General features: G+C 38.4%; 1 protein-coding gene and 1 long non-coding RNA gene across 3 annotated transcripts in view; one reads left to right on the forward strand and one right to left on the reverse strand.

Annotated features, from left to right (window-relative positions):
• Positions 1–14510, forward strand: part of LOC141522442 (uncharacterized) — a 137882-nt gene that overhangs the window by 14958 nt on the left and 108414 nt on the right. The window lies entirely within an intron of this gene.
• CCDC198 (coiled-coil domain containing 198) overlaps positions 12047–14510 on the reverse strand; it is a 65738-nt gene continuing 63274 nt past the window's right edge. For both annotated transcript variants that reach the window (XM_074235895.1, XM_074235894.1), the window contains exon 6: positions 12047–13504. In XM_074235895.1, coding sequence (XP_074091996.1) covers positions 13272–13504 — 233 coding nt within the window. In that variant the 3' untranslated portion in view covers positions 12047–13271. The remainder of the gene's footprint in view (positions 13505–14510) is intronic.

Here is a 14510-nt window from a genome sequence, read left to right on the forward strand (position 1 = left end):
CTCTGACTTTTTCAATTGCTGGGAAGGTCAAATCTTTCACTACCATCACTGGACACTCACAAAGGACTTAGGGATTATTAGTGAAACTGATTGTTCAGAATTCAGAAAATTCTCTCTTGAGATCTAGGTCTAGAAATTAAAAACTATGGGAATAGTACATTTTGTTCATCATAATAAGAAACTCCAATAAATATAGTATAACTTTTGGAATTCCTCAGAAAAGTATTTATTCATTAAATAAAGTTGAGTTGTGTCAGAATTTCCAACAGATGAGCAAGTCATTTTCTAGTGTTAAATTCTGAGGGATTTCAAGTTTTTTGAGGACAATTTAGCTAAATGATTTTTTTTTAATCTTAACCCTTAAGGAGACTTGTAGGTCGAAAAGCCAAGTAAGCGATGAGACATAAATAAGTACAGACAACCAAAGACCATAACTCAAGATATCAAAAGGTAATTGGAGATGAGAGACCAGACCAGAGAGACCAGAGGTCAGCAGAAAGAATAGGAATGAATGAATAGATTTGGGAATTATCAGCAGAGCAATGATAACAGAAGCCATAGAAACATACATGAGATCACCAAGTGAAGTAGTGTAAAGAGGCGAAAGTCAAGGACAGCCCTAAGGTATTCCTGCAGTTAATGACCATGACCCTAATGCTGATCTAGTAAAAGATACTGAGCAGAAGTCATAAAGGTTGAGAGATGGAAAAGTACCATAAAAGGTTAAGAAGGGAGTAAGAGAAGTTGGGTAATTGAGAGTGTAAAAGACTGCAGAGTAGTGAAGAAGGATGTAATCATTTATTATACAGCTTATTAAAGCCATTCTTTACCATTCCCTGTAGGAGTACTATATTAAGTGCTTTTTTCATGTATGCAAATGTGTTAAAATTCAAATGACCATTTAAATACGTTTGTTTTGCCTACTTGAATACTAGCAGTGAGACTGGAATGTGAGGACAAAACTCTAAGAGAGAAGCAGAAATGAGCAGAACTAAGTGAACATATACAGTAATACCAATATAAAAGTCATATGAAGAAAGATGCTGTCTTCATACAGAGAAAGAACTAGTAAATAGATGTATAGAATAATTTAAAATCTATTTATCTATCATTTATCTTTCTATCTATCCATTTATCTATCAATCTATCTATCTATCTATCTAGGTCTATTGGTAGCCATATCTAGGGTAGAGGGAGGAAAAAAGAAATTAACTCAATAATTTTGTTGTATATTTGGAAGAAATCACAAGATGCATAGTAAGTTTGCAATTTTATGCACAATCATTTTTTATTCTCATATGTTATGAAAATACTTGTTTTATCCCATGAATTAAAAAATAAATTTCAAAATTAAATTAAATTTCAAAAAAGAAGCAGATTTATATTAAAGATTTTATTTATTTTGAGTTTTACAATTTTCCCCCTAATCTTACTTCCCTCCCTCTACCCCCCACCCCCACAGAAGGCAGTTTGTCAGTCTTTACATTGTTTCCATGGTAAACATTGATCCAAATTGAGTGTGATGAGAGAGAAATGATATCCTTAAGGAAGAAATATAAAGTATAAGAGACAGCAAAATTAGACAATAAGATATCAGGGTTTTTTCCCCTAAATTTAAGGTAATAGTCCTTGGTCTTTGTTCAAACTCCGCAGTTCTTTCTCTGGATACAGATGGTATTCTCCATTGCAGACAGCCCCAAATTGTCCCTGATTGTTACACTGATGGAATGAGCGAGTCCATCAAGGTTGATCATTGCCCCCATGCTGCTATTTGGGTGTATAGTGTTTTTCTGGTTCTGCTCATCTCACTCATGCAAATCCCTCCAGGCTTCCCTGAATTCCCATCCCTCCTGGTTTCTAATAGAACAATAGTGTTCCATACATATACCACAGTTTGCTAAGCCATTCCCCAATTGAAGGACATTTACTTGATTTCCAATTCTTTGCCACCACAAACAGGGCTGCTATGAATATTTTTGTACAAGTGATGTTTTTACCCTTTTTCATCACCTCTTCAGGATATAGACCGAGGAGTGGTATGCTGGATCAAAGGGTATGCACATTTCTTTTTACAAATGATGTTTTTTATATATTAATAAAATATTTTTGTTTAAGAGTAAACAAAATACCCCCTCACCCACAAAATATAGACTCTCTTGAGCGATAAAGGGGAGAGAAAAAATTAAAATTAAAAAAATAATGGTAATAATTGTAGGTATGGCCAGGTGGCACAATGGACGGAGTACCAGCCCTGGAGCCAGGAGCACCTGAGCCCATATCTGGCCCCATACAACCAACAATCACCCAGATGTGTGACATGCAAGCCACCCCAACACCACTGCCCTGCAAAAACCAAAAATTAGAAAAAAAAGACCCAAAATGAAATAAAATTGTAATAATAGTAGGGGTGGCTGGGTGGCGGACAGAGCATTGGCCCTTGAGCCAGGAGCACCCGGGTCCAAATCCAGCCTCAGACACCCAACAATCACCCTGCCATGTGGCCTCAGGCAGGTCACCCAGCCCCATTTGCTCTGCACACCCCCAAAAATAATAATAATAAAAATGTGCTTCAGTCTTTGTTCCAACACCAACAACTCTGTCGGGGATGGATCACATTCTTTATCGTAAGTCCATCGCAAAAGTTACTTCCATATTTTTCTACGTTGCCATTGCTGATCGCAACTCCCTCCTTTCTTATTTCTCCCCTACCATGTACTATATTTTCTCTTTCCTTTCACTCTGACTCTGCTGTAGGGTAGCTGAATGGCACAGCAGACAAATCCCTGGTCCTGGGGCCAAGAAGCCCCAAGTCCCCCTACTACCCCTTAGGCCCAGCATCCACCTGGCCTTATGGTCCTGGACAGGCCATCCAATCCCAGCCCCTTGCAAGAAGTAAAAAGAAAATATGTTATATCTGACCACTCTACCCCCATGGTCCATCCTCTCCTCCTTTATTCACATCCCCACCCCTTCCCCCTGCTCCCCACCCCTTCTTACTCCAGATGTCTATACCCCATTGACTATATATGCTGTTTCCTCTCCTAGCCACCTCTGATGAGAGCAAAGATTCTCTCCTTCACCCTTGTCTTACCCCCCTTCCATATCATTGCAATAGCTCATTGTAATAAAGAAAAATCTTATATGAAATATCTTGGCCTATTCCCCCTCTCCTTTTTATTTCTCCCATTACATTTCCCTTTTTTCTATTGACTCCATTTTTACTCCATATTTTATCTTCAAATTCAGTGATTCAACTATAAAAGCTCCCTCTACCTACTCTATTAACTGAGAAGGTTCATATGAGTATTATCAGTGTCATTTGCAGGAATACATGCAGTTCATCATCATCAAGTCCCTCATATTTTCCCCTTCTCCTCCAATCTCTATGCTTCACCTGAGTCCTGTATTTGAAGATCAAACCTTCTGTTCAGCTCTGGCCATTCTAACAGGAACATTTGAAATTCCCCTGGTTCATTGAAAGTCCATCTTTTGCCCTGGAAGAGGACATTCATTTTTGCTGGGTAGTTGATTCTTGGTTGCATTCCAAGTTCTTTTGCCTTCTGGTATATTATATTCAAAGCCCCTACAAGCTTTTAATGTAGTTGCTGCTAAGTCCTGTGTGATCCTGACTGCAGCTCCACGATATTTGAATTGTGTCCTTCTGGCTGCTTGTAATATTTTCTCTTTGACTTGGGAGTTCTAGAACTTGGCTATAATATTCCTAGGGGTTGGTTTTTGGGGATCACTTTCTCGGGCGGATCAGTGGATTCTCTCCATTTCTATTTTGCCCTTTGCTTCTAGGATGTCAGGGCAATTTTCCTGTAGTAATTCTTTGAAAATGATGTCAAGGGTCTTTTCCTGATCATGACTTTCAGGTATTCCAATAATTTTTAAATTATCTTTCCTAAGTCTGTTTTCCATATTAGTTGTTTTTTCAATGCAATGTTTCACATTTTCTTATAATTTTTCATTCTTTTAATTTTGAAGTTTTGAGTCCTGATTTCTCATATATTCATCAATCTCCCTGAGTTCTATTCTTCTTCTGAAGGATTTGTTTTCCTCAGAGAGTTTTCTTATCTCTTTTTCCATCAGGCCAATTTTGCTTTTTAAAGCATTCTTCTCCTCAATAACTTTTTGAACTGTTTTATCCATTTGACCTAATCTGGTTTTTAGCATGCTATTTTCTTCAGCAATATTTTTTTGGATTTCCTTGACTAGGCTGCTGACTTCATTTTCATATTTTTCCTGCATCTCTCTCATTTCTTTTCCCAGGTTTTCTTCTAACTCCCTCATTTGATTTTCAAAGTCTTTTTTGAGCTCTGTCGTAGCCTGATCCTAATTTCTGTTTTTCTTGGAGTCTTTAGATGCAGGAGCTTGTATTTCCTCATCTTCAGACTGAGTATATTGATCCTTCTTGGGATCATAGATAATGTATTTCTCAATGGTGTTCCTCTTTTTTTCTCTCTGCTTGCTCATTTTCCCAGCCTAAGCCTGTTTTTTGGGGTGCTTCCTGAGCTTTTGGGACACTCTCACAAGGGTCTCAGTGTGTGAGGCTCTGTCTTCCCTCCTGGTCTGTGAATGACCATATGTGTCCCCCCCCCCACAGGGCTGAGGTGGAGGGGGCCCCTGCTGTTCTATTGGGGGGGGCTTGACTGGGATCAGGATTTGAATGTGTTCAGAGCCCCAGAATCCTGTTCCAGGGGCAGAGGACAGAGCTTGGCAGTCTCTCTTTACTCCCCTCCCTCAGCTCAATGGGCTCATGCCCTGGGGGCTCTTTCTTACCTGTTCTGCCTGCTTATGTTTCCTGGATCTGGAATGCAGTGGCCATGCTGCTTGCTGTGTGCCCTGAGGGCTGCACTTCACAAACTCGCTCTGGCAGAGGTCCCCTGGCTGTTCCCCCAATTTGTGCCAGGTGATACCCTGGGCATAGCTCAGGAAACTCCCTTGCTGCTGTGAGCCTGGCTCCCAGTGCCCTGGGGCGGCCTCTGGGAGGCTGAAGCTCTTTCGCTCTGATGGGCCACCCCTCTGGCAGGCCACCCCACCGACCCCGGGGAGCAGAGCCTTTCTGCTCTTTTCCAGTTTACCTTGAGTAGGAGAACTGCCTCACTGGGTCTCTCTGTGGGTTCTGTCTCTCGAAAATTTAGTAAAGTCCTTAGTTTAGGGGCAGCTAGGTAGTACAGTGGATAGAGAACCAGCCTTGGAGTCAGGAGTACCTGGGTTCAAATCCATCCTCAGACACTTAATAATTACCTAGTTGTGTGGCCTTGGGCAAGCCACTTAACCCCATTTCCTTGAAAAAAAAAAACTAAAGTCCTTCGTTTTGAAGAATTATGAGAGAGCACCTAAAACACAATCCGATCCTCTCTTGTCGCCATCTTGGCTCCCGGAAGCAGATTTATAATCTTAAAGTTTTTTTAAACTCAAAGTTGTATTTTGATCAGTGAAAACTGACACAAGGCTTAAGCTGTATACTTAATTAAGAATATTCACGTGCCATAGAGGGAGAAAGAATATTATTCAGAGCCAGAATCCTTATGAGGAATAAGCCAATAAGGAATCCCAGGCTACAAGAAGTCAGAACATGAATTATATTGCATTCACATTCAAAGCACTGTTCAGTATTTTGTTATTCTCAAGGGTTTTAACAATACGCTTTGCCCCTCAAAGAAGAATGAGTTGAATGAAATATATGTTACAATAAACAAGGGAGGGGAATGAGTTTTCCAAGTGCATTATATAAATCTGCTAGCTCAATGAAGGACTGAAGCAGAGCATTAGTTGCTTTTAGATGTATGGTACTCTTAGGATCAACATGCCATAGTCATCCCAGAAACCTTAAAAAGTGGTTATGACAATAACAATAAACATTTATTAAGTGCTACAGACTGTAAAAAGATGAAAATTTTACTTCGGACTCATTTCTGCCTTCCTGTTCCTTATACTCTAGTAAGGAGTGACATAATTACACAATAAATATTCTATGCTAAGTGAATTTGAAAAATGAGAAGCAAAATACTGTGTGATGTGTAGGGGTTAAGGTTATTACTGAAGGGGAACCAGGTAAGTCATCATGGAGGAGGTAATATTCAGAGTGAGCTTTAAAAGATGGATAGGGGCCACCAGGTGGTACAGGAGATAATGTGCCAGACTTGAAATCAGGAAGATTCATCTTGAGTTCAAATCTGACATCAGACACTTATTAGCTGTGTGAATTTGGAAAAGTCACCTAACTCTATTTGTCTCAGTTTCCTTATCTATAAGCAGGGTGACCTCTGCCAGAGCCAGCGCAAAAGAGAGGAAAGTGGCAAAGTAAACTAGGATCCTTACAAAGAAAACCCTGGGACATAAAATGTTGGACACCCTTGAAATTACCGAACACAAAAAATTCAATAGGCATAGGAGAAGGATGGGGTTTTCTAGGTATAGAGGACATGTATCTAAAATCCAACATGCTCCCAGACATGCTTCCAGAAAAGAGATTAATTCAGGTTGACTACAGAGAGTGTAGAATCATATGAAAATGGAAAGGAGTAATATGAGACAAGATAAGACAGATAAAAAATTGAATTTATAACAAAAGAGTTGTACTTTTCCTTGGTAGCTATATTTAACCCATGGAACAACACACTCAGATCTATGAACAAGGAGAGCATTCTGTGAGTGATATTAAGGATGTGCATAGACTAGAGAGGAGAAAATATGCTTCAAAAACTATTGCAATAGCCCAGTTGTGTGGAATCAAATTCCAGGACTAGGCTAAAAGTTGTGGGAGTGGAAAGGGAGAGCATGGTTTAGGGAGATGCTCTTATAGTATAATGACTATGTCTTTCTAATTTATCCTGTGATTGTGAAGAACAGGAAAGAGTCAAAAATAATTTCAAAGTTTTAAATTTGAGGAAATGCATAGTGGCACCACAGACAGAAATAGTGAATTCAAAGGGATTCAATTTCATGGAAAAGACAAGTGGCTTGGCTTTAAATATGTTGGATTTCAGATATAAATGGAACAGTCAAATGGAGATATCATAGGAATATAGAATGGATAGGAATATAGAAATACAGATCAGTAATTAAGAAGAAAGGTTGGAACAAAGATATAAATTTGTCATCCATCATTGAAATCAACTCAATTTTCTGTCTTAAAAAGTTTATATTATATTTATAGAAGTAGTTAGGTAAAACATTTATTTAAGTGCTTATTATGTTCCAAGCACTTTACTAAATACTTGGTTTACAAATACAAGTGAATAAGGCAGTTCCTATCCTCAGGGAGCTGACAGTCTAATGGGAGAAGACAAAAGGTGACACATAAGAAGGAGATATACAAGGAAGGGCTGAAGATCCTTTTGGCATAATGTGCAGGCCTGGTGCTGGGTAAGATGAGGTGAAGGCTTACTAATCAGAACCAAGGGTGGTACTATCAGCCCAGTCCAATATTTCCTCATAGAGGAGTTGAGAAAGATGGCCACCATACTTGGCATGATATGGAGATGGTCTGGAAGTAGAATATATTCATCCATTCTTTATTTAGAATTTTAAAAATTTTCTTATTCTGAATTTGAATACCAGTAAATGAAAACATGTTCCTAGGGGAAGAACCGGGAATTCTCCAGTCCAAGGTAACTTGGAAAATAGTGGGAAGGCTCTGTTTCACAGTTTTGGAGGGGCAGCAGTATTGCAGAGTGAAGGGGCTTCAACTTCCAGGAATAGCCCCAGGGCACCTGGCAGCAGAAGCAGTTTCCTGACCTGCCACCCCAGGGAGCACCAAGCACAACTTGAAAGATCAGCAAGGTGACCTCTGCCAGAGCCAGTGTGAAGCTCAGACCAGCATGGTCCTCCTCAGCACAGCCCAGATCCCAGGAAATGGAAGCAGGTCTATGGAGCAGCCCAGTAAGAGCCACACGGCAGCTGCTTCCTGATTGCTCAGCCCATGGAAGGTAAGAGAGTGGAAGGAGACCGCCAAGGTCTGTCCTCTGTCCCTGGGACAGGACTCTGGGGCTTTGAACATATTCAGAACCTGGTCATGGACTGGGGCCCTAGGAGGGTGAGCTTGTGGTCATTCAACAGACCAGGAGAGCAGTCAGAGGTTCAGGAAACACCCCAAAACCAGGCACAGGCTGGGGAAATGGGTAAATAGAAAAAAAGGAACTTGACCATAGATAATTACTTTAGTCCCATGGAGGACCAAAATACACAACCTGAAGATGAGAAAGTTCAAGCTTCTGCTTCTAAAGACTCCAAGAAATATAGAAGTTGGACTCAGGCTATGACAGAGATTTTGAAAATCAATTACTTGAAAATCAAGTAAGGGAGGTAGAAGAAAAATTGGGAAAAGAAATGAGAGAGATGCAGGAAAAAACATGCCTCATCATGTCATGTCTCCTTAGTCAAGAAATCCAAAAATTGCTGAAGAAAATAACATATTAAAAATCAGTATAGAACAAATGGATAAAACAGTTCAAAAAATTATTGAGGAGAAGAATGCTTTAAAAAGCTGAATTGGTCAGATGGAAAAAGAGTTAAGAAAGATCTTTGAGGAAAACAAATCCTTCAGATGTAGAATGGAGGTAAAGGAAGCTGATGACTTTTGTGAGATATCAATACACAATAATTCAACACCAAAAGAATGAAAAACTAGAAGAAAATGTGAAACATCTCATTGAAAAAAACAACTGATATAGAAAACAGACTTAGGAAAGATAATTTAAAAATTATTGGAATACCTGAAAGTCATTATCAGGAAAAGAGCCTTGACCTCATTTTAAAAGAATTTCTACAGGAAAATTTCCCTGATAATCCTAGAAGCAGAAGGTAAAATAGAAATTGAGAGAATCTACTGATCTCCCCAGAAAGAGATCCAAAACAACCAACTCCCAGGAATATTATAGTCAAGTTCCAGAAATCCCAAGTCAAAGAGAAAATATTACAAGCAGCTAGAAGGCTAAAAATCAAATATTGCGGAGCTACAGTCAGGATCACACAAGACAGCAGCATCTACAGTAAGGTATACTAGGTATTGGAATATAATATTCCAGAAGGCAAAAGAGCTTGGAATACAACCAAGAATCAACTACCCAGCAAAACTGAACATCCTCTTCCAGGGGAAAAGATGGACTTTCAATGAAACAGGGAAATTTCAAATGTTCCTGTTAAAATGACCAGAGATGAACAGAAACTTTGATCTTCAAGTACAGGACTCAGGTGAAGCATAGAGAGAGTGGACGAGAAGGATAAATTATGAGAGATTTAATGATGATGAAGTGCATGTATTCTTTTTTTTTAGGTTTTTTTTTTGCAAGGCAAACGGGGTTAAGTGGCTTGCCCAAGGCCACACAGCTAGGTAATTATTAAGTGTCTGAGGCCGGATTTGAACCCAGGTATTCCTGACTCCAGGGCTGGTGCTTTATCCACTGCGCCACCTAGCTGCCCCAGAATTGCATGTATTCTTGCAAAGAAAGATCATACTGATAATACTCATATGAACCTTCTCATTTAATAGAGCAGATAGAAGGGGCGGCTAGGTGGCGCAGTGGATAAAGCACCAGCCCTGGAGCCAGGAGTACCTGGGTTCAAATCCGGCCTCAGACACTTAATAATTACCTAGACTGTGGCCTTGGGCAAGCCACTTAATCCCGTTTGCCTTGCAAAAAAAAAAAAAAACCCTAAAAAAAAAAGATTTGCAACAGTATTTAGCATAATTATTTCATTTGAGTTTCACAATAACCATGTGAATTAGGTACAGGAAAAATTCTAAACCCACAAAACAAATAAAATTATTTTTTTTAAAAAGGGGGCAGCTAGGTGGTGCAATAGATAGAGCACCAGCCCTGGAGCCAGGAGTACCTGGGTTCAAATCTGGCCTCAGACACTTAGTAATTATCTAGCTGTGTGGCCTTGGGCAAGCCACTTAACCGTATAATGCCTTGCAAAAACCTAAAAAAAAATAATAGAGCAGCTAGAAGGAGCTTTTATAGATGAGAAGTGAATTTGAAGATGTAATATATTGTACAAAGGGAGTCAATGGGTGAAAGGGAAATATACTGGGAGAAAGAGAAAGGAGAGATAGAATAGGCTAAGATATTTCATATAGCTTTTACAATGGTATGGAAGGGGGGAAGGTGAGGGGGAATGAGGGAGCCTTCATTCTCATTGGAAATGACTCAGAGAGGAAATAGCATACACACTCAATAGGATAGACATCTAGAAGAGTCCCTCATATTTTACCCTTCTAACCCACTCTCTATGCTTCACCTGAGTCCTGTATTTGAAGGTCAATATTGAGCTCTTTTTCATGTTTTTTCTGCATCTCTCTCATTTCTTTTCCCAATTTTTCTACTATCTCCCTTAATTGATTTTCAAAATCTTTTTTGAGTTCTGTCATAGCCTGAGCCCAATTTCCATTTTTTTGGAGTCCTTAGATGCAGGGGTTTGTACTTCCTCATATTCAGATTGAGTATTTTGATACTTCTTGGGATCATAGACAAAGAATTTCTCAATGGTGTTCCTCTTGTTTCTCTGTTTACTCATTTCTCCAGCCTGTGCCTGGTTTTGGGGTGCTTCCTGAGCTTTTGAGTAGTTTTGGTATACCTGATTTGGGGTTGTTTTTGGGACATCCCACTGGAACCTTTATTCCTCCAAGGTCTTATGTTCTCTTGCCTGTTCTTTGATATGTGGATGACCTCAGGCACTTCCCTCTGCCCTGGAACTGTGAGGAGGGTCCCTGCTATCTTAGTATGGGAGGCCAAACTGCAACCTTGGATCTGAGTGTGGGAAAACAGTAGAGTCCTGCCCCAGGGAAAGCAGAGAAATTTCTGTAGTCTAACCTGACCCACTTACCACCTGTGGGTTTTGCTCTGGAGGTGCAGGCTGGTTTCCCCAGATTCCTGCTGCAGATTCTTGCCACAAGGCTGCTCTGAGGCTGGTGCTCCTCACTCCACACTCATTCTGGTGCAACAGAGTTCTCTAACTATCCCCTCAAGCTGTTCCAGTGACCCCTGGGCTGGGCTAGGCTGCACTGAGCTGCAGTCAGGGCTTTTTTCCAACCCCCAGTCTGCTGAAACACATCTTTTCTGCAGAACTTATAAGTTATCTTGGACTAGGAAAACGTGTCACTCATTCTTTCTGTGGGTTCTGCCCCTCTAAATTTTGGCTAGAGTCATAATTTGATGGCTTTTGGAGTTTATTGGGGAAGGAGTTTTCGGGAAATGCTGCCTTCATGCTGCCCTCTTGGCTCCACCCTTCATTACTTTTTAAAGAAAAAAAAATCTTCTCTATCCTGGATGGAACAAAACCTTTAGGATATTGTTCCCACACAGACGTCTTAGTACTTTAGAGAGAAGACTTTCAGGGTGGGGGGGTAAAAGAAATTGAAGGAGTTGAAAAGTGAATGTAAAGAGCGGAAGTGGAGGTAGTTGAATGTAGGCTGTGCTTTCTATAAATGTAGTTGCAAAGGGATAAGATCATAACCAGCTATAGCTGAGTCAAGAGAGGACATTTTTTAGGAAAGAGGAAATCTAAGCATATTGTAGTCCAAATAAAGGCTGCCAGAAAAGAAAAGAAATAATAAAGTTTGACATTTATATGGAACTTTTGATGCTGAATCATTCAAAAGATATGTACTATAAATATCATTGTTATTTTTATTTGCGTTGGGTAGATGAGGAACCTGAGGTGAATTAAATGAATTGTTTAGGTCTACATAGCTAGTAAAGTAGAAGTTGGATTTTAATCCAGGTATTTTTGACTCCTAGTCCAGTTTATTATTCTCTATTATTAAACTGTCTCTCAAAGTTGTAAGAAAAGGAGGTAGAATAAGGTGATAGAGGCAAAAAAAAATCAAATACATAGATGAATAAATTGTCGTTAACTGGGAGATACAAGTATTTATCAGAGTTATTCACAAGGTAAATGAGATGTTATACAGGAATATAGTAATAGATAGCTTTTTTTCTACAGTGTGTATATATATATATATATTATATATATATATATATATATATATATATATATATATATATATATATGTCTCCTTAGATAGAAGTAACTATTCATTTACCTCTGCCTAGGTAGAGGAGGTAGAGGTAAAGTAGACACTCCTCATGTACCTCCCCCCCACAAAATTCAGGAGCCAGGATTTGATGGTCTCCTATCCCAGAGAAACTAGACTTTACATCAAACAGTTCTCTGTACTACAGTCCCTTCCCAAAACTGTTTTTCCCTCGAGGTAAAAAAAATTCTGATGTATATTCTATAATATGTCAACTTTTTATATACATTTGATGAATGTCAATATTGGGGGTTTTGGTTGTTTTTCTTTTGGGAATATTTCATAAAATGAACCATTAAGTATTTTTTTTTAGGTTGTTGCAAGGCAAATGGGGTTAAGTGACTTGCCCAAGGCCACAAAGCTAGGTAATTATTAAGTGTCTGAGACCGGATTTGAACCCAGGTACTCCTGACTCCAGGGCCGGTGCTTTATCCACTACGCCACCTAGCCATCCCATTAAGTATTTTTTAAAGTTTTTAAGGTAACTTCTGATTGTTTCTAGTTAAAATATAATTTCTTGGAGCATATGATAGTTGAGGAGGCAGCTATATTGGATTTCACAAGAGAGTTTTTCAATTTACATATTCATTTAGCTTTTGTAAAAAAAATTTAATTTCTCTTGATTAAATGTTCCTCAAGAGTCCTTTTAGCTCCAAAATTCTTATTCTCTATGAATCTCAATTATATTCTCAGAATTATTTTAATTTCACTTGGACAGTATCTATTTAATCTAGAATGGTTCCTAATATTACTTGCAATCTCACAGGTGCCTCTCTGATAACTACACACACGCACACACACACACACACACACACACATATACATACATATATATATATATATAGTTATGTAAAAATAAACTGATGTTTCCTAGATGACCTTGGTATTTTAAAGAACAATGTTGGAATTCTTATAAATAACATAAAGAGTATTATAGGGAAAGCCAACTCTCTAATTTATCTGTTTTGTATTTTCTAGGCCAGTTTTTTTCTTAAATAAGACAGATATAATACTTTGAAACTAAAAAACTCTGTATTTAAAAGATAAATTTTTTTAAAATGTAGCATATTCCACATATTGATTTGAATCAACGCTACATTTAAGCAATTAATCTACAAGTATTTATTAAGTACTTCCTATGTGCCAGGCATTGTTTTAGGTCCTCCCCTTTCTCCTTCCAATGAAATTCTGAATTGTGCACAATTCTCTTAATATTGTAACTCTCTTACTCTGGATCAAACTCATCAAAAAGTGGAATTCTTTCTGTCTTGGTCCTTACTAGTGTCCAGGATTTCCTTTCATCTCTTACTGACTCATCTGAATTGGTGCTAGAACTGTCCCAAAATAGTTCATCTTGTACTGGCTGTTTGAGGGACCAGATTCTCAATTCACCATTCATTCTGGGATGATATTCATTCCTTTCATGATATTTTACAAATTCTTTATTCCATGTAGTTCCTACAAAAGACCAAAGAAAGTTCTTTTAGAATTCAATTCAACAAAATCAATACTGTGTCTAAGGTCTGTTTCCAAAGAATCTACATTCATTTATTTATTCATTCGACACACATTTATTAAGCTCCTATAATATGCCAGATACTGCGCTAGAGATATAATGATCAAAAAATAACCTTGTCTTCATTCTATAGTCAAACTTGTGCCCTAAAACTATATATGTATGTGTGCATTATGAGTAGATATTTATATATATATACATAATGCATATTTATGTTAGAAAGAAATGCAATATATATGTAAATTAAGTACAAAATAATTTCCAAACTGATGGTATTGAGGTTAGGATAGACTTCCTGTAAAAAGTGGCACTTGAGGTAAACTTTGAAAGAGTCTAGATAATTTTGAGGATGAATGAGAGCAGGAAATATCTTTTGAACATGGTGGACAGTTTGTACAAAGGCAGGAGGCAGAAGATGGAATATTGTGTATGTATGGGGAATAACAAGTAAAACAGTTAGGAATTTGTGAAGAATAGAAATGTACAATTAAATTAGAAAGACATATTGAAACTAGATTGAGAAGAGTTTTAAATGCTAATCACAAAAGTTTATATTTTATCCCAGAGGCAAGAGGAAATCACTAGAGCTTTATCAGGAGAGTGACAATCAGACTTGTGTCCTAAAATATCATTTAGGCAGCTGTGTGAAGGATAAATTGAAAAGAGGAGAGATTAGAAGCTGATAGACCAATTAAAATGCTATAGCAACACTCTAGATGAGAGATGATTATGATCTGAGTTAGAGTTTTCATAGGGATGAAAATCAGAGGGCAGATGTGAGATACTGCAGAGGAAGAGTTGACAAGAATCTTTGTATTATAGGGGAATGAGAGGGAAGAGTTCATAACAGTTCCAGTGTTAAGAGCCTGAATGACCAGAAGGATAATGGTAACTTCAACAGAAACAGGTAAAACAGGGAGAATGAATATTTTGGCTATATTGCATTTG

This window comes from Macrotis lagotis, chromosome 4 (genome assembly GCF_037893015.1).
Source record: "Macrotis lagotis isolate mMagLag1 chromosome 4, bilby.v1.9.chrom.fasta, whole genome shotgun sequence".
Lineage (NCBI taxonomy): Eukaryota > Metazoa > Chordata > Mammalia > Peramelemorphia > Peramelidae > Macrotis > Macrotis lagotis.